This window comes from Triturus cristatus, chromosome 11, assembly GCF_964204655.1.
Source record: "Triturus cristatus chromosome 11, aTriCri1.1, whole genome shotgun sequence".
Lineage (NCBI taxonomy): Eukaryota > Metazoa > Chordata > Amphibia > Caudata > Salamandridae > Triturus > Triturus cristatus.
In genome coordinates, this window is record NC_140594.1 from 520,763,114 (window position 1) to 520,783,456 (window position 20,343).

At 44.2% G+C, this 20,343-nt stretch overlaps 1 protein-coding gene across 1 annotated transcript in view; it reads right to left on the reverse strand.

Moving 5' to 3' along the window:
• Positions 1–20,343, reverse strand: part of LOC146784506 (zinc metalloproteinase-disintegrin-like VLAIP-B) — a 3,216,124-nt gene that overhangs the window by 78,149 nt on the left and 3,117,632 nt on the right. Inside the window, exon 18 of the mRNA XM_085632968.1 lies at positions 8,702–8,780. Coding sequence (XP_085489094.1) covers positions 8,702–8,780 — 79 coding nt within the window. The remainder of the gene's footprint in view (positions 1–8,701; positions 8,781–20,343) is intronic.

Here is a 20,343-nt window from a genome sequence, read left to right on the forward strand (position 1 = left end):
TGCCTGATTGTAGGAAGAATCCTACAGCGTATTATAGGGAATTCACAGAGGCCGCCTCTTCTACTGTAATGACTCTTGCTGATATTGAAATGTTCTTTGGTCATCTCATTCCGGCTGATTTTTGGAGACAGGTTCATACTCAAGACCATATCGCGGAATTGGGTGGTACATGGGATGTGCTTAAAGGAGGGGATCAGGAAAGAAAGCCAGGTGATAAACCCGAGCCGAGATATTAGCTTTGCCAGGCTGCATTATTACATATATGCATTCCCTTATTCCGCCCAAGAAGGTAAGCTGGGATAAATTGGCGGCTTTCCGACAGAAGAAGGATGAAAGTGTGTCTGATTTCTTTACCCGGTTCGAAGATACGTTTTTGGACTATAGTGGGCAGGATATGTTAATTGAGGGAGGAGTTTGATTGTTTGTCGACAGATTTGTTTCTAATCTTCTTCCTGAAATTGCGACTTGTTCACAGGCGTCTGAGAAAACTTGGTCCACCTCTTCCCCCTCTGTTTTTTTTAATATGGCTCAGGACTGATAAGAAACATAAGAATTTAAAGACAAAGGTGTTGTTACAGCAAGCGTTTAGGGGGATTAGTAGGGTAGGGGATGGTCCTTCCAGACAGCTTCCACGTACCAGTAGACAGCCTTCAATGACACCTTTAGGGCCAAAACAGTGTGCCTATTGTAAGGAGGAGGGTCATTGTCGTAGCCAATGCCCTGTGGTTTTACAGAAAGTTGCAGCTCCTAGGGGATGCGGTTCTGATGGGAGAGGTCATGGGACAGACAGAGCTTAGAATGCTACTGCTTCACAGGGTCATTCAGATAATAATTACTTTGATGACCCTCATGATGGCCAGTATTATCATGATGATTACGATATGGATGAGGCGACAGGTATTTCCAATAGCTAGGACAGGCAAGGACAGGGAGAGGGACCAGTTCCAATACCTGTAGATCAGCTTGGTCTTTATGTCACAGCAGATTTGCATGGCTCAACGAAGGAATTTTTGGTGGACACAGGTGCGACAAAAAGTTCTGTTTCTCGACATATGGTCCCTGGCCACAATAATGTTTCCGTGGGTTTCTCAGGTGTACTGGTTGTAAGCCCCATTTCCTGCCCCCTTGCATTGACTGTTGGTCCTTTTACTGTGGAGTCTCTGTTTTTGTTAACATCCAACTGTGGTGAGAATCTGATGGGTTTTGATTTGTTGAAAAAGTTGCATGCTACATTGTATTGCTTTCCTGCAGTTGTCTATACCACGATGGGTCCAGATGCGAGTACTAAGCAGTGTTTTTCTCAGGATGCACCCCTTCCAACTCAATTTGCTGATGTCCCGCTCACTCAATGGGCCACAGGTGACTCAGACGTAGGACTGTTGCATATACCACCAGTTTCTATACAAGTCAAAGAGAATGCTGGTTTGCCTCATATTCCTCAGTATAAGATACTGCAGGCAGGAGAACGGGCTCTGCTTCAGATTATTTAGGATTTATTACAAAAGGGAGTAGTTGTAATAGTCCTATTCGTCAATTCTTAAAAGGGCACCTTCAGGTTCCTCTGAGGACGCTGATGATGTTTATCATTTTGTGATTGATTTGCGCGAGGTTAACAGAATAGTGTTTCCACAATCCCTGTGGTACCTGATATTACTCCGCTTTTGACAATGATTCCTTCCACCGCTAAATTTTTCTCTGTTATTGATTTGAAAAATGCTTTCTTCAGCATTCCTATCCAGTAGATATTTGTTTGGGTTCACACTGGCTGGTAGGAGCTTTAGATTCTATTGCACTCCTCAGGGCTATACGAAAAGTCCTAGTATTTAGATTGAATCATCAAAAGGTCAGTTAGATTCCTTGTTGCTTTTCCCTATGTAATGTATTGGTGCAGTATGTTGATGATTTACTCATAGCTTCTGATACGGAACAGGGTTGTAGAGACAGTACAGTTAAACTGTTGTTGCATTTGGCTCATTATGGACATAAGATTTCCCTTTCTAAATGTCGGTATTGTCGACAGTAGGTCACCTACTTAGGTCACCTACTATTGAAGGAGGGTAGGCGGTTGACCACTGAGCGCATCAGTACTATTGTTAAAATGCCTGTTCCACAAACTCTAAAAGATGTGCACGCTTTTATAGGTATCACTTCCTACTGTCGCCATTGGATCCCAAACTACTCGCTATTAATCAAACCTTTGCTTGCATTAACAATGAATGAAGTGCATGAGCCTTTGCCTTGGACGCCTGAATGCCAGCAGTCTTTTGAGCATTTGAAAACTGAGCTTTGTTCAGCTCCAGTGCTTGGTACACCTAACTACGGCAAGCCGTTTGTGCTCTATGTCCACGAGATGGCTGGTTGGGTGCTTTCTGTCCTAACACAAAAATGTGGGGATAAGCAACAGCCGTGTGCCTATTTCTCGGTTGTGCTTGATCCTGTTGCAAGGGCCCTCCAGGTAGTCTCAGAGCGGTCGTGGCTGTGGCCATTTCAGTCCGACAATCGGCTGGACTTGTACTTGATACTGACCTCACAGTTTTAGTACTCCATGGTGTGAATACAGTTTTGAATGAGACAAAGACATGGCACTTCACCAGTGCACGTCTTACGGACTATGAATTGACATTGTTTGCTAAACACATTACAATTCAATGATGTGCCCTCCCTTCTGAGAACAATGCAGTCAATAAGCATGATTATATCTACCAGACGGAAGAAGAGCGAAGTGACGGGTAAGACCCCCAAGGAGGACTATATGTTGATGGCTCTTGTTTTAATTTACCAGATGGCACCACAACGGCAGCTTATGCTGTCACTACGCTACGCACGGTTGTAGAGACATCAAGGGTCCCCTATCTGTCTGCTCAAGCTGCTGAGCTTGTTCCTCTTATTCAAGCTTGCGAATTAAGCGAGGGATTGTTTGTCAGCATATATAATGACAGCCAGTATGCCTTCATGGTCCCGTATCATTTTGGGAGACTCTGGGCAGAAAGAGGGTTCCTTACATCTCATGGCACCAAGATTCAGCGTGGGCACCTTATATTGAGGCTTTTGTCTGCTCCAACACTCCCCAAGAAGTTGGCCATAATCAAGCGTAGTGCCCACAGGAAGTTTACTGATGACGTGGGAAGAGGAAAATGCTTTTGCAGATCAGACAGCTAAGGAAACAGCCCGAACTAAGATGAAATGCATGTTAGTAGCAGGTCCAGCTAGGTGGATCCCTGAAGTTGTGATGTTTGAGAATACCCTTGAAAGTGTAAAGGAGACACAAAGTGAAGCCACAATGGAAGAATTAGCGGAGCGGCAGGAAATCACAGCACAGTTAAATGAGGAAGGAAGTTGGATTGATAAATCAGGGAGCAGAGATGGATGTTGCCGGATGCATATGTCCTCCCTGTGGTGACTATGGCACATGGTCCAGCTCATATCAGTGCCAAAGGTATTTGTAAATTGTTAGACCCTGTATGGTAGAATGACAATATTTCAATGACAGCTGCACATTTGGTGAAATATTGCATGTCTGCATGATGCATAATCTAGGGAAGGGTACCCCTACACCACCTGGTAATTTTGCACCACCCACTTTTCCTTTTGAAGTCCTTCAAATTGACTATATTGAATTGGAGGGACGCAATAATCTGAAGTATGTTCTGGTGGTTCTATGTACATTCAGTAAATGGGTTGAGGCATACCCCACCAAAGACAATACAGACATTAAGACTGCAAAGTTACTCTTGAAGGAGTTCTTTCCTCCTTTCAGCTTGCCCCGAGTTATCTGGAGTGACAACGGAAGTCATTTTAATGCAAAAGTGATTAAATTAATTTGGGAGGGTCTTCATATGAAGTAGAAATTCCATTCTGTTAATCATCCACAGTCAGCAGGTTTTGTTGAGGAGTACAAGGGTCCTCTCAAACTGAAATTGACAAAAATACAAGAGACTACAGGGTTAAAGTGGCCAGATGCTTTACCGTTAGCTCTTTTGTCGTCAAGAACGACAACTCATTCTAGGAAAGGATTGTCTCCTTACGAGGTCGTATTTGGGCGCCCGGAAAATGTCTGGGGTGTCCTGTGTCCTCGTAAATGTTCTGATATTGAATACCCTGTATTGCTTGATTATCTTGGCCAGTTAACAGAGAATTTACGTTTTATTCACCAACAGGTGCAATAGTCCCTACCTTCTACAGCAGAGGGATCGGGCCACGATATCCAGCCTGGTGACTACGTCCTATTGTGCAACTTTCAGAGGAAGAAAAGTTTGGAGCTGGGCTGGAAGGGGCCTGAACAGGTTTTATTGGTGACACATACTGCTGTGAAAGTTGCTGGCCCTAAGAACTGGGTTCATGCAACCCACTTTCAGAGGGTTCCTTTACCTCTACCATAAGATCAGTGGGTTTAGGATGGCATCAGGGACTCAGAGTGCGAGCAGGTACCTCAGTTTATCCCATTCAGCGATGCCCAGCTAACATGGACGCAGACGGATAAGTAGAATACAGATGTGTTGAACGAGGCTGTTCCTCCAGAAATACGAGCTGTCCACGAGCCGCTGTTCACTGATCATACAGTGCCTGGAGCTACCAGGTACAATTTGCGCCTTCAGCTGAGGGAAACTGCATCTAAAGAGAAAAGAGATTAGGGATGGACTGCGTAAGACAAGTTGTACTGAAGCCTAGTACCAATGGCATTAGTTGGGTTTAGTGAGGGATTTCTGCAAATTTCATTTTAGTTGTTTGAACATTAGATAGGGAAGACCGAAGTGTACCCCGAGGTATACCATCTTGATCGACGTGGGATACGAGACACTGGAAACTTATACATTCTTCCTGCATTTTGATTCTCTCTCTATCAGTCGTTATGCATCCTTTTGGCAGACAGGTTGCTGAGGAAGAGCAACCAGTGATTCTTGTTGCATAGTATAATATGGTGTGGACCTGCAAACATAAAATAATATGTGTTGCTCTTGTGGTTTTACTGCTAATATTATTGTACGGGATGTCATGGGTTTTGGAAAATGATCAGGGTGCCTTTATGTACCAAGGTTAAAGTTAATACCCCCAAGAAGAAGAAGAGGACCGCCCTGAATAATGTGTTTCTAGATACACACAAAAGATTCTTTGGAGAAGGGACCGTTTGTTACCCCCACTGAGTCCGTCACTAGTTTATGGACTGCATATCCATTAACCCTTGTGAATTACACTTATACTCGCCCACCGCAATTTACAGAAGTAAAGGGAGTTTTGGGTTTTGGCTATCCAGGTCCCTGGTTATATTATAGAAAGCCACTGGGGATGGGTTATACAGGGTGTGATGACAACACATATTGCGACAACTTCTACATGGAAGAACAAAATGTCACACTGGTGGTTTGGCATTATAAGGAATTGATAGTTACCCGAGAGGCTGGTTATTATCTTGCTTGTTGCCCTATCGTGAATAGTACTGACACTTCTTCGCATTTCAATTGTACTGGAATAGTGTTGTACAAGAATACAGTGTCCCTGGTGAATGAAAAAGATCCAAGTACGTTTGGAATGTACACCAGATATGCTAAAGTAGATTACGATGGACCAATTTATGCACACTCAGGGTTGGATATAGAGGTCAACAATTATAGTAATGGGATCACTTTTGGATGCATCCTTTCTTCCATTTTCACTATGGGTGGTACCACCATGGCTCGGGGTGAGAAACCCAGAGAATATTTTGGGTGCAAGTTACAAATATTATCTAATACTACAGTGGCAGCATTACGCAACATCACCACTCAGTTAGAAAGCTTGCGGATATATTCTGAACAGACTAGATACTCGGTTGATTTCATCTTAGCCAAGAGTGGTTGTGTATGCGTGGTAGTGGGAGACCAGTGTGCAGTTGGGATCAAAAATATGGAAAAGAATATTACCAAACACATATTGGACATCCTCGAGAATGTCAAGGGAATGGAAAGTGGGCATTGGAGTTGGTCTCTTTTCGGTAGTTGGGGCTGGATTCCTGAAAAAGTGATTTACATAATTGTGATATTGGTGCTTTGTTGTGCCCTTATTCCGTGCCTTCCCTTCTGTTGCTCTTATTGCAACACCATTCTCACCCCTAAAAGGAAAATATTGATTCATGATACCAACCCTGCCATTATGGTGCAGAAAGAATTACATGACCTCATTAACATAGATGAGGGCGATCTCAAGACTTCTTCCCTCCTTACAGTCTCCTTTCCCAACACAGAGAACATTGAATGTTCATAAGATTCCTGTTTTCTTGTTGTTTTTGCTGTCCTTGTTATTGCTAGAAAATGGTTTAGCTCATGCTAAAAGGAGGGTATGTTAGAATGGAAATATTCGTGTTTGTGCATTGCTTATGTAAATTTAGCATTTGCTGCACCATTTTCTATTAAGACGCCATTTTGAACCACAAACTAAATGAATGCTTTGCTATTTCTAAGAAAAGGCCGCTGTTATGGTTCATTTCTGCAATATTAGTTTGTGCTTCACTAATGAACCTAATCCTACTTGTCTGCTGGTGGGTACAGGGTGAAACGACCTTGGGTGGTGGGAGATATGAGAATCCAAATGTATTCTTTTTTGTATTTCACTGTCCAGCTGCATCTGCTTGGAAAATTCCACTGTGGGCATGTTTCAGCTCAGTTGCGAGATATACATAATGTATCGTTTTGCTTGCCGATTTCAGTCCCTCTGCAGCATTCTTAGCGACTTGGCAGACTGGGCTCCGCTCTGAGTGTATATGAACAAAGAGTTATTGGTTTGTATTCTCTACTGTCTGATCGACACTTCATTTAGTATGGAAGGCTGAGAGGTGGTTATTAGTGACCAGGGTGACCCTAATTGGGCCACTTCCTTCACAAGCAAATGGAAAGTCTAACATTCTGGAATGTGTCATGCAGAGTGTAGTAGCATTGCAGTAAAGCTAATGCCTCCCACTAATTCCTCAACTCTTACTTCTACTACAGTAAATTGTACATGAAATAGGACCAAAAAGAGAAAAAATAACAAAATAGCTGGAACTCAGAGGGAGATATAGTATAGGATCAAGTAAAAGCAAGAGTTCAAAATCAGAAAAGGAATATGAAGATACAGTAGAGGTCATTCATACGTGGTAAATCAATCACTCTTATGGACCAAATAACTCTTGATATAGGTAATCTTAAGTAAACTATGATATAATCCATTGAAAATATACTGTAATCTCTTTTTCCAGTAGATCTATAAATCAGTGTGAAAAATTGAATCTGCTAATTTTAAGTGGAACATCACTTTCAATAAACTTTATTTTTTGAAAAATGAGCAAATCACCTTTTCTATTTCTGTTCTGCACCTCTAAAAGTAGCACCTATTAGTAGTTGCTGAAGTGTTAAACAGACAAGAAGCACAACATATGACAGTGGAAAAAGTGACAAAAAGTACGTTGGTAAATGATCAGTGATGAATGAGAAACAGGATTTTTATACTCAGTTCAGAAGACTGTAGAGGTACACAAAAAGAGAACATATTTATTTAATTTATGTAAACTTTTATATATAGCACGTGGTTCCACCAGTGTAATGTTACTTTGCATTAAAAGAGGTTAAGCAGAAATATCGAGATGGGGAGAACACTGAAAATTAGAACAAGATTTTCTAGAACAGTTGTATATTTGCTATAGAGGCCAGATATGGTTTTGCTGATTCAAAGTAAGAAGTGTCTGAAAAGATCTGCATTGGGCTTCTTCTAGAAGGTAGTGAGAAAGGTCAATGTTCTGAGCCCTGAGTGGAAAGGAGGGCAGGGAGTAGCATATAGTAGTTGCTGCATCAGAGCAGGACCACTTCTTTTCTGCAAAGCATCTAGATTTAGAATTCTAGAGAAGTATTTTATGAGGTCTGAGATCCCTGGAGTCTCCGGAGATGGAAAGTAGGGCAACTGCAGTTAGCGGGGCATTGTTGTGGATTGCTTTGTGGCAATCCTTGGGATTTTAACTGAACTGGATTCTCACCAAGATAAGGAGCTCGGGGGGAGGGGCTTGAAGCATGAAAGTGATATGTTTGAATTTGCTAACCAAGTGGGGCAGTCTAGCAACAAAGTGAAGTTCTGCTTTGAATGGGGTGCTTCGTGGGGGCCTACTAGTATGGCATTTCCAAAATCTAGTCTTAGGCCCCCATTATGAATGACCCAGAGTAATCCATCAAATGTTCGTGCCCAAATATTAGTGTTAACTGGGGCATCAATAACTCGTGGGAGGGAGGCAGAGAAATAATTGAAATTAAATGTGTTTAGGGAAGAACATGAAGGAATTGGGCTTAACACGTTCCTTTGCCTGATTGAATTCAATCTCGAGATTTAGTCAAATTGCATTAGGTGAAACTTCCAGGGGGAATAACAATTATCCATGAATTACCCGATTAGCATATAATTCTGCTGGACCCAGTAACTGCAAGTAATGGATTTGGTTACTTAAATTAATAGGACCACAGAATGAACATCCCGCTTCTAAGGACGGCCTTAGTAAAACCATTACATTCTGTAATAGTAACACTGGTTATTTACAGTGTTTAGAAATGGCAGAAGTTCCATATGAAGCGTGACAGGTTATCATCATTATTATTACAAGTTACACAAAAAAAATGGTCTGATGAATGTCCCCTCAAACATTATTGTAGACATAAGAGTTGAATGGCGCACTACAAAGTTATGACATCTTGAATTGGTTTGTACTCACTTCTTTCTAAAATGATTCTGTCACAGCTGGGTGGACGCCAGCCTTCCTCGCAATGACACTGCAAAGAATCGTCACAGACCTAATAAAAAAAGTAAAAATGTATTTATAAGTATTTTTTAAATCCTCAAAGACACTGTTCCATCAACCAAGATTTTCTTGCAGTTCTTGTACTCTAGTTGTAACTATATACCCAGTGATGTAACGAAACTTCAGGGGGCTCCCTGCAAAGTACCTGCAGCCCCCCGCCCGCTCTGGACTTGGTGGGTAGCTCTCATGCCAGGGGCCTGCTAGTGTCAAAAGAGGGGCCCCCATACCGCAGGGGTACGGGGTCTTTTGTTACGCCACTGTATATAGCACTTCATAGCTCTGTCAAGGTGCAGAATCACAATAACGGATGGGCAGCACGTTGCACCATGGAACAGTGCATAGTTTTGAGAGTGTTTGCAGAGTGGCCTATGTGGGAAACGTTTTGACATGGTGCGTGCTCCTATCTTGTCAAAGGTTACTGTGCCTAGACACATAAAAGGAAAAATATGTGTCAGATCCCACTGGGGGTGTTGTGAAGAGCAAGCAGGCCAGAGATGAAATACAGACCATTGTGATGGATCATGTCTGGTCTTTCACTGCTTATGCTGATTGGAGACAATCATGGCATAAGATAATCCCATCTATGCATTTTTCTTGGTAAAAGATGATAGTGAATCTGCAGGTATAATCTGCATAAAGCCAACTTTATTGATGATTTCAAGTGCCTTCAGTACCAACTATGAGTAACCACCCATAGGCAGAGGACAGAGGTAGCTATATTTAGTGGTCTTTTAAGGACATAGAAAAGTACACTTGATCATATTTATGGGCAGAGTAAATTTCTCAAGAGTCCTCTCTCTAACATGGTTAGAAGAACACATGGTTGTTCTCTTGTTGCAAGCAGACTGGATAAATTACCTTTTGTGAATAAATTGGGGTCATACAAGAGTAACCCATGGCCTCTCCTGGATATAGACAGCTGAAAAAAAAAATAGAAGACTCAACAAGAAAAAGTTACTTACCGTCAGTAACGATCTTTCTGGCTGATACTCTATCTAACCATCTGTCTCATCTTTCCTTCCTTCTACAGATCACCTATGCGTCCTTCAGAAGGAGGCATAGGTCTTCTTCTCAGTGGAACTGGTGCCAGAGTAGGAACAGGTCCAAGGGTGATATGCCCAGTACATCCTGGTCCCAAAGAAGGAGAGTCTTCATCCAAACCGAACCTCAAGGTATTGAACTGGTTCCTGGGTAAGAAAAATTTGTTCAAGAGGCTGTATCCATCTCACATGTTGCTATCCCTACAAACGGGAGACTGGATAGTGTTTGTCATACCAATTCTATGGTTGCACAGGAAGTACCGACTCTTCATCGTGCATTACTAGTTTGCAGTCCTCCCATTCTGTTTCACTTCTGCTCTACAAGTCTCCACAAAAGAGATTGCAGTAGTAACCACCCTTCTCAGAGGATACGATATCCCAGTGTTTCTGTAGTTGGATTACTGGCTCCTCAAGGCCAAGTCTCCAGAGATGGTGTTGTGCCACCTGAAGTCAACAGCACCACTGCTGTACCAGCTGGGCTTTTCTATCAACATGTCAGAGTGTCACCTGGAGCCCTCTTGGCACATCCTGTTCTTTGGGGCATTAGTGGACACCATATTAAGCCCAGCCTTTTCCCCTCCTCAGAGGATAAAGATATTTAGTGTCCAATGTTTCAGAATGAAGCACACATTCCAGTCTTGATGGTGTTATGCTCACTAGGTCTGCTAGTTTCCTGCATCCTCCTGATCATATACCCATGCTGGTACATGAGGGCTCTCCAGTAGTATCCACAGGCAGTGGTTCCAAAATGACAGACATCTCTCACACTCCATAGTGATTTTGGGGAGGCTACGGCGGATTTGACATGGGGGAGCATGGAGGAGAACCTAGTTCAAGGGATTTTCTTCCAGCCTCCGCCAGCAGTGACCACAGTGGTAACGGACAATTCCACTGTATGATAAGGAGTATATTTAGAGGAACAGGAGATCAGAGGCCTTTGGTTTCCAGAGGTGCAGATGTTGCAAATCAATCTGTTAGAACTGAGATCAATCCAGCTGGTGCTCAAGGCCTCTGTGTTCTCCACTTGGTCTCCCTCATAGGGTAGAAGGCCTCTCTTAATTGGAGGGGCAGGTGCTGCACTACAACCCCCAAACCCTTCATCTTCATGCCTGGAGATCTAGCAGGGACATCCAAATGCTTTTCATCTATCACCTGAAGTGATGGATGTTACTTTAAGGACCCACAGACATTCCACCAAAATGGTGTACTCTGGGAGATGAAGTCATTTTTTCAAGTATTGTTTAAACAATTCTGCAGAACCTCTCAAGGCCCACTTATCCGATATATCCCAGACCTCCCTGTTGTTAGCTCAGCAGGGTTGTGTGGTGGGTACAGTAAAGGACTGCTAATCAGTGTGGTCATCCTTTTTTTGTCTCCCAGAACATCCTTCCCTATAGTTATGAGGTTTCTGAATGAACTAATAAATATTTTTCCCTTCTGCATTCACAATACCTCAATTCGATATTAATTTGGTCCTTACATTGTTAATGTCTTCTTCCTTTCAACACTTACTTTTGCTTACTAACAGTTTTTCTGATTGCTATTACTTTGCCTGGATGTGTCAGTGATTTACAAGTTCTCGGCATCAAGCTTCCCATTACATTTTTTTTACTTGACAAGCTAGTCCTTTGAACTAGAACTGCTTTCCTGCCAAAGGTCGTAACACTCTTACACGTGGACAGTTCATAATCTTACTTACCTTCTTCTCGCCTCCGCAGTCTAAGGCTTGATTACGATGCGGGCTGGAGCGGCTCCGACTGTTGGTTGTAGACCTCCAGCCCACATCGTAATCAGCTGGTTGTATTCCTTTCCGACTGACCCATTTCGATGGGGTCGGTCGGAAGGGTATCCAAATCGTTTTTCCGAATGGCCTCCAACAGGCTCGGAGAGCCCGTCTGCCATTCAGAAACCCTGCAGTAATCCCTCGGCCGGCTTTTTTCTGACTGAGGGATTATGATGGCAGATTCCCACTGCCTTTCTCTGCCAGCCTTTCTGAAACAGAAAGGCATTGGGAATCTGTCTTTGGGAGCCCCCAGCAGGGCCCCATGGGAGCAAGGTTGCTGAATGGTGGCCTAGGGGGCACATATGGTGCCCCCTGTTGATCCCTGCACCTGCTGGCAGGCTCCTTGAGGTGCCTGCCCCGGGTGCAGGGATGAACTGCACCTCTGCTCTTTGCAATGAGAGCATGCATTCCGTTCGGAATGCATGCTACCATTGTAAAGTATAGGATTACAACTGAACAGGGTTCGGTCGCATCCTACGTCCTGGGCTGGAACCAATGACAGGAGGTCGCTCGGTTCCAGTTCCAAACCAATGTCGGATGGACTCTGGTCCGTCCAACATTGGAATCAGGCCCTAAGGAGGAGGTGAGGCTCCTCAGGCTGAACCCAAAGAGAGTAGTCAATTTTTGTATTGACCGTACCAAAGATTTCCCTCTTTATGATCTTTCATCAGCTATACTGGCAATATGAAGGGCAAATCCATCTAAAAGCAGATGTTGTCAGGGTAGATCGTAGGCATTATGATGTGTTATGCCTTGGCATGCAAAGAGCCTTTAAAAGGGCATCAGAGCTCATTCCACAAGGGCAAAATCTTCAACTTCAGCTCTGGCAAGAAAAGCTCCCATGGCAGAACTGCAACGCTGTGACCTAGGTTTCCTTGACACCTTTGCAAAACACTACTGTTTGGATTTGGAGGTGCAGAGGTAAGGACACTCTGCAGACTCAGACCCTCATGAGTTTGTGGTTTAACCAATCCTTCATGCCCACTTCCTCGTTGGATATTTTGTGGGGAATCTATTCAAAAGGTGAGAAATCTGCAGGTAGATGTATCCATCAGAAGATTGCTATTTAACCCTTATGGTAAGCTGAAGGCTTGGTCAAGTGGAAATTGCCTGCAGGTGGTAATATAAAGAGACTCTAGAAGACAAGAAAACAAGATAGATATACATGGTCATAAATTATAAGGATATTCTCAAGTTTCAGCACACGCAAAACATGCATTGCATTGCCAAGAGGTTACTGCTGTGCCAGGCACATTTTTTAAGTTGCTTGATAGGGTGCCCTGGGGTGACTTGGCCGGACTTGGGTATGTTCTTTATAGGGAAATCTGAGGAACCTCCCTTAGTATGCCCTAGTTGTGGGCAGCCTAGATATGTGATTTTAGTGTGCACTTGAAAGCAGCAAAGGAGCCACCCATATTGTACACTTTTTTGAGAGAGGACCCATAACAGAGGCACATAATAGATTTTGATTTAATTTTGGTTTGGATAAAATAGTTCAATTTATCAAAATTCTACCAAGGAACCCTTTTCACCAAGTACTTTAAAAGAGAAAAAGAAATTACAAATATTGTGTTTTCTGATAAAGAAAAACCTCAACATCAGTCAACTTATTACTGTGAAAATAACACCAGTCCCCTTAATGCTAAAATAAAGTCATGACTATCAATGTTTCACGAATTCCCCTTTTATTCTGCAACAATACAGCAGCATTGTGGGTACAAAAGTAACAACATAAAGCTACAGTATAATGCAAATCCCTAGCACTTGAATGGGAGTGTCACCAACACCGCATAACAGGGCATATCTGTACATTTCCTGGTACTAAAACTATGGGCTTGTTATCACAGTTGCCTGTTTTGACTGAAGCCACCAGGTGAGGGGGAAAAAGTGATGCATTACGTTCCAAATTCTCTGGGGCCCTCAAACCACTCCAGATTGGGTAAATCTTGAAAAATGTACCTGCCAACCGTGTTGGTCCACAGGTGTGTCAGCTGGCTAGAGTTCATATGGCTATGCTTGTATTTTACACATCAGGCCAGCTACATTCTTACAATGTTTATTACCTTTTCTCCCCACTAAACATACAATCATCAGCATGACTCCTGACATGTGTTCAGCTGGGGCACTTATGAAAGGATGTTAATGTGAACAAATCAGAGCACTTAACGGTGGATGGTGTTATACACCTTGATTTTACCCATATAGCAGATAAAATGGTCGAAGGGGGATAGTTCTGGACAGGCTATCAAACTTTGACCCCCATCTCACAAAAAGCAGGCTAGATGTATAGCACTCTTCACTTGAAGTGATGTGAACAAGTCCACAGGAAAAGCAGAGGAAACAGTGCCAGATGCTATTGTGCTGGTCTGATATACAGAGATCCTTGTCGCTATCTCTCCGTGATCCACTTGCCAAGCCTGGCACAAAAGAGGGCTCTTTGTACAAAATAGGTTGGATAAAATACCAAAATAAGCCAGGAGTGTAAGCTCAAACTGTTCACATACAATTATCTCTGCAAAAAGGACATCCAGGTGTAGATAGGCACAAATGGCACCAGTTTTGAAGCTCAAATGCCCAGTAATGTGGTAATTGTTTTCCCACTTTTCATGAGGTGGAGAGTTCAATCTGGTTATTTCGGTGTAATTAATTAATTATTGGATTTTGATTTAAGAGTGAGAGAAGAGCAATGCCATGGGTAGGTAAAGATTTACAGGCCAATAAGATAAGTACTCTAGGGCAGATTTATGTTGGACTTGTGCCACCTTTACGCCGATGTTGCGTCACTTTTGTGACGCAGCAGATGCGTAAACCCTGCGCCACGTTGCGCCCTATTTACATCGTGACACATCTATGGAGATGCGTCACGGTGTAAAGCCCTGCGCCACATGAAACCTGCGTCAGGTTTCATGTGGGCGTTTCTATGCAGGGGGGGGTGTTCCGTCGCAGGAACGCCCCTGAAAAGTGACTCAGTGAAATCTACAAGATTTCACTGAGTCACTTATCCAACGCTGATGCGTCAAAACCCTGCGCCTGCTTGAAGCAGGTGTAAGGCTTGACGCACCACGTTACAGATTGGGCAAGTTGGAAGAGTGCTGGAGATGCGTGTCGCACGCAACACTACTTCAGCACTGCGCCAACTTTACGCCCCAGATGCGACACGCATCTGTTTATTCCTGCGCCATGATGCGCCGCATTGTAAATGCGGCGCATCATGGGTGGCGCAAGGGTAAACTTGTGTGCCGCATCTTTCCTGGTGCATCCCTGCTGATTTGCAGAGATGCGCCAGGCAACATAAATCTGCCCCTCTGTCTGGTCCAGGTAGGTCAGTTAGGATATGCACTCTATAGGTATACCTGCAAGGTGGTATGTTTTATGCCAACCATATGTAATTAAAAATAATTATCAGACTTTAGGGCCTGCCTGAGGTGAAATAGCAGCATCCCATAGTCATGTATTGGTTGTTTTCTGGCCTTGTAAGATGTTACAAGAGGTCAATCTGAGGTTCATGATTAAGCCACCTGGAATAGGAGGCAGTGAGGGTCAAGTTGAGAGGGAAGGGATCAGGGTCACATGGACACTGTTCCACTCTCTATAACTTGACTTGATGCTGAGTTAGCGGAATAAGACATTGTATGGTATGTCACATGGACGGTGTGGCCGCTGATTGCAGGGTGACCTGCTACATAACATTGTTCCATCTGTATCCACACAGCCACATTGTAAGACTCACCACCTCCTGTTCAAGGATGGCATAACCAACTGCTATGTAGAGGATGTGGGAGATAATCATGAAACTACTGGGCCAGACTGTTTTGACGCATCACTGTTTACTTGTTGACAGAAGTGAACCTGCAAAGCTCAACTGAGGGCTCTGGTCTGAACACTTATGTGTAATCTGGTCAGTGTCTTACGTTGTCATATGTATTGTTTCAAGAAGTCACAATGTCACTGCACTCTGTAATACATGATTGGCAAGTGCCTTGAAGAATCTGCCTTCTCAGGATGAAAAAGTTAAAGCTGTAAAATGCCTCCGTGCTGGACAAAGGCTTCAGAGGATTAGCGATTGACAAAAAAAAACAGTAATCTAATAGTGAAATTCTCAGGAACGAGGACTCGGAAATATCAACTGGAGGGAGTGAGGAAACAAGCTTGCTGCAGTGCACCTTCCAATCATACTGAAGTCTTAATATAGTAAAAAAACAGGAAAAGGAAATCATATCAAACATCACATGACAGGAAACACAAAGGATTGGCAAAACCAGAAAATAATCAAGAAACAAACATCCATGATGAAAAAGAGAAACACAACAGGAATGAAAACCTGAATAGGACTAGCTGCAGAGCAGCTTTAAAAGGCAGCCTCAAACCCTCTAGCAGGTGATAGCCATTTTTGGGGTGGCTGGAGAAAATAGTAGATAAAACATAGTGTTGATGTAGCGCTTAAAAGTTTGAAAATTGTAGGGGTGCATTATACTCACTGTTAGTCGGCACCCGCATATAATCAAATGTGTATCCAGGTATCTTGTGTGCAGTGTATTACGAATTGTATAACCTATATCGATTTTAATAGAAGTGCTAGCTATGTACAAGCCCATTGTAAACGTATTGGAGAAATGTATAGAGTTTAGTTTATGTGAAATGTAATGTGGTGTTAGAAATGTGCACCCTAGACTCCGTGTCTGTAGTTTGTTTAGCTTGACCACACATGAAAGAAAGACGTAAATGTCAATACTGTGATTGAAACCTGCTTGTGTAACCGAAGTAGTGGCCAGAATTCGCATATATCGTTGAGGCGAAAGGCCTGGTATTTTCTTATGTTAGCCAAGGGCAATAGGCCAAAAAGGATTTATTCCAGTAGAGGTTTTAGGCTGTAGTAAATTGCAACTTAAAAGATGTGAAGAATGTCTGCTTTGCATGATCTCACCCCAGGTGCAAGGACAGTTGCTCGTTAGTAGAGAAGCTCTTTGTTCACAAATTGACTTATGTAGTAAAAGCCAGACATGGGAGTGTATTGGAATGTGCCAATCGTAACTCCTAGTGCGGATGGCGTCTGGGACTCAAGGCCAAGCGATGGACGATGGAACTGGACAGCGCTCTGTGGAAATTTACTGAAAGACGACCCCGCAGAAGAGGAGGCGCAAAGGGCGTGTTCTGGGATTTGGGGTTCTGTATTAGGGACAGCGCCCCGAGGGTGGAGGCAGATCAGAGCAGCCCTGAGCAGAGGAAGGCTAGGCGAAGAGATAGAGGGGGCAACTTAGACCAGCTCTCTAAGTGAAGTCTTCTTATGAAGCTTCACTCTGACACCTTTTATTCGATGAGGGTCTCAAGGGATTGCTAAGTAGGGATGTCATCTAGTGCAGAGTAGGGACAGAGATGGTATGGTTCAGTGTCCCTAGTATCGACATTTGCTTGGTGGTGTTCTACCTCATGCTTTTAGAGATTGTACTTTTAGTCATTTTTAGCCGTATGCGTATTCTCCGTAGAGTAGCTTTTGTGTTAGTGCCTAAGTACTTGTTGTGCCTCGTATTGAGGACTTTGTATCTGCAAATCTTCATGCTGATAATAAAAACCAGAGAGCCAAGAGATTAAGTCTCGAGTCCTTGATTATGGCAAATTGCGGACAGTAATTGGTAATTGTGTGTTTTTCCCTCCACGCTATTGGGCAAGTAAAAAGGTCCATCTGACCAGAGTGGGTTCCAGTAGATAATTGCGAGATACCCAAATGGGCCGGAGCAGTTGGTAGCAAACGAGGATGGTTTCTTACTGATAGCGAGGGAAGATTAGATAAGGATAAGTGACCCTTGAGGCCCAAGAGACGATAAGCGATGCTGAATCATCAGATGGCGAGCAGCAGACGGCAGCAGATGAGCATCGACGGCGAGTAGCAGCACGGCCGAAAGCAGCAGTTCCAGGAGTGAGTATGAAAATGAGATGTTGTAGATTGCGGTGTTGATTTGTTGTGTGATGTCTTGCGGAGTTGTTGTGTATGTTGTGTGATTGTGAGATCAGGCTGTGAGCGCGCGCAGCCCGGGAATTGTGGTGTAGAAGACACCTGAGATAGATTTTGTTGACCACCCAAAGGAGATCGTGAGGTACCATCGATCACCTGGACCGAGATAGGGGGAGCGAATGCGTGTGTGTATGGCAACTTAACGCTGGTCGTGGGTTGTGGTGTGCAGATCGGAGCGTTAGTAACCTATCAGAGGCGATCCGTCTGGCCGGACGGGGGCAGACGGGCGCCAATCGAGGTCAACAAGGTCGAGAGACTGTGGACGAACAGTCAGAGGCTGTGGACGGACAGCCAGAGAAGTAACTTAATTGGTTATTTCAGTGTGTGAATGGGACGTGAGTAAGCGTGAAACGAGTTTTGGAGAAGGGAACTGCTGCGAGCGAAGGAAGGTGACGTCAGAGAGTGTCGCGCTGTGATAGGCCGGTTGGTGTGAGTCGCGCTGTTATTGGAGGATTCGAGAACAAGAAGTAAATAGAGCGCGGGATCGAATTTGCTCATTATGAAGTGCCTTAGGGCTTTGCGAGAGTTGTGTAGAGGCGATAAGCATGTGGTTGTTCGTGGGGGAGAAGAAGCCCCTCCCGAGGATACCCCGGCACATTACATGGCACAGAATGTGGGGTTACATACTATAGTTTGGATCGAGAATTGGCACAAGGTTACACAAGGCGAAGGGGAACTAGCTTTCCCGAGGTATGGCTCATTTAGACTAGCAGTGCTGTACCAACTGAAGACGGTGATGGGGTCCTTAAAACCCTTGCCAAGACCAGCACAGTTCGAAGCATTACATGCGTGGATTAGAGCAGCGCATGATAAGGAAAAGGGAAGAAGTCAGGAGAGGATGAGGAAGTCGATTAGGGCATTTCAGGATGCCAAGTGGGACGCAGCGGAGAAAAGATGGAGAGTGCAGACAATTGAGGAAGCGAAACTGTATCCCGCGCTAATGGAGGAGACTGGGATAAGGCATGGGAAGGCACAGAAAGAGGAAGATAGTGATTCTGATGATGGGGTATTGCAAAGATTGCTAGACGAGAGACCACCCCCTTATAATCCAGATGAAGAGGATGATAGGTGGGGTGAGAGGGGAGACTCTAGGAGGGTAACAATCCAGCCTGAGACCCGAGTGGAAGGGTTGGTTTCGTTTGAAACAGCGAGTTCTCAGGGTCAGTCGGAGACCAGTGGAAGGATTGGAAGAGAGATGAGGTTACCGGATGCCTTAAGGGTACCGGTCACCATTGGACCGATTGTGTCAATATACAGTCCGGAATCAGAGGAAAGAGAGAGGTCAGAACGAGTGGCAGAAAGAACGAGGAGGGAAAGCGGGGAAAGTGAGTTGGAAGGGGCAACGGCCCGACCTCCAAGCCCTGTACAATGGAGTACACCATTAGCAGCGGTGTCAGACACATCTAGGGGCGAAGAGGACGAGAGACCGGTGAGGCCGAGGACTCTGATGGAGTCAAGATCAGATTCAGGGTCATGGGTACCGCCAAAGAAGCAAATGAGCTGGAATATGGGCCGAGCGGGGACAACCCCAGTTGCCTTTACGAGCCATTCTGCTCCCATAGAACTACCAGAAGAAAGGAGAGAGCAGGAGCCGGAATGCGAGTATGATGAGGGACGTGGAGCAAGTTGTCAGGTATTGAAAGGGGCCTTGAAGGCAGGAATGATAGATGTAGTAAGACTTAAAGCAGAGGCGGATGAAATAATATATGGGAATCTACCTCTTGAGAGAGTAGTGACATATACTCCAGATGAATTGCTTTTTGTAGCAAAAGATGTGACTCGTAAAGCACGAGTGGCACATGAGAAACTGGCAGGTTTGGCTAGAGAATATGGGGTGGATCTATCCCAGACTAGAGCATTGCAAGGGAGCCATAGGATGCATTGTACCGAGCGGGAATTGGAAGAGAAAAGAGTGGTTGGTCTAAGGTCACATACTAGGGAACTGATTGTAGCTATGAGAATATGGCTGATGCTTGACAAATGGCAAGAGAAATGGGCTAGGAAAAAGAATTCTAGAGGAGCGAAAGGAGGGAGCTCTGAAGGAGATTTGCAGGAGGTAAAGATCCTTCCCTTGAGAGAGGTGGCGAATGGAGGATATGTGCATGTACCATGGAGCAGGGGGGATTTGGCATCATTTACGAATGATTTTCCCAGGCTCAGGGAGAAGCCTGCAGAGTGGTACAAGCAAGTTGAGCGTTTCGTTAAGATTTCGAAGGTGTTGTGGATAGATCTGAACACCTTATTCGATATCGTGGTTCCGGGAGATCTGTGGAACGCATGTAAAATTGCTGTTGATTGGCCGGACTATGAGCCTGATAGGAACATAGTTACAAATGGTCCGTCGCCCGTGGTAATGAGGCTGTACGATAAGGTAATTACCTGGTTGAAATCGAAGGTTTCACCCCAAGACATTGATTGGGTGAAGATAGACAGGACAGTGCAGGAGCCAAAGGAGACAGTACATGAATTCTATGAGAGACTTTTGAAGGCTTTTAAGCAGTACAGTGGTTTAGATGAGCTGGAAACGAAGGACATGGGACAGTTTGTGTCTAAGTTCGTGCTGGGTTTGAAGCCCGAGGTCAGTCTTATGATACAGCAGCATTTGATCTGTTGGCAGAATAAGCCTGTAGACGAGATCTTGCGGTACGCCAGGTACTGCACGGATGAGATTGAGTCCAAGCACAAGAAGATGAAGGATAACTTATTGCTCATTCAGATGCAA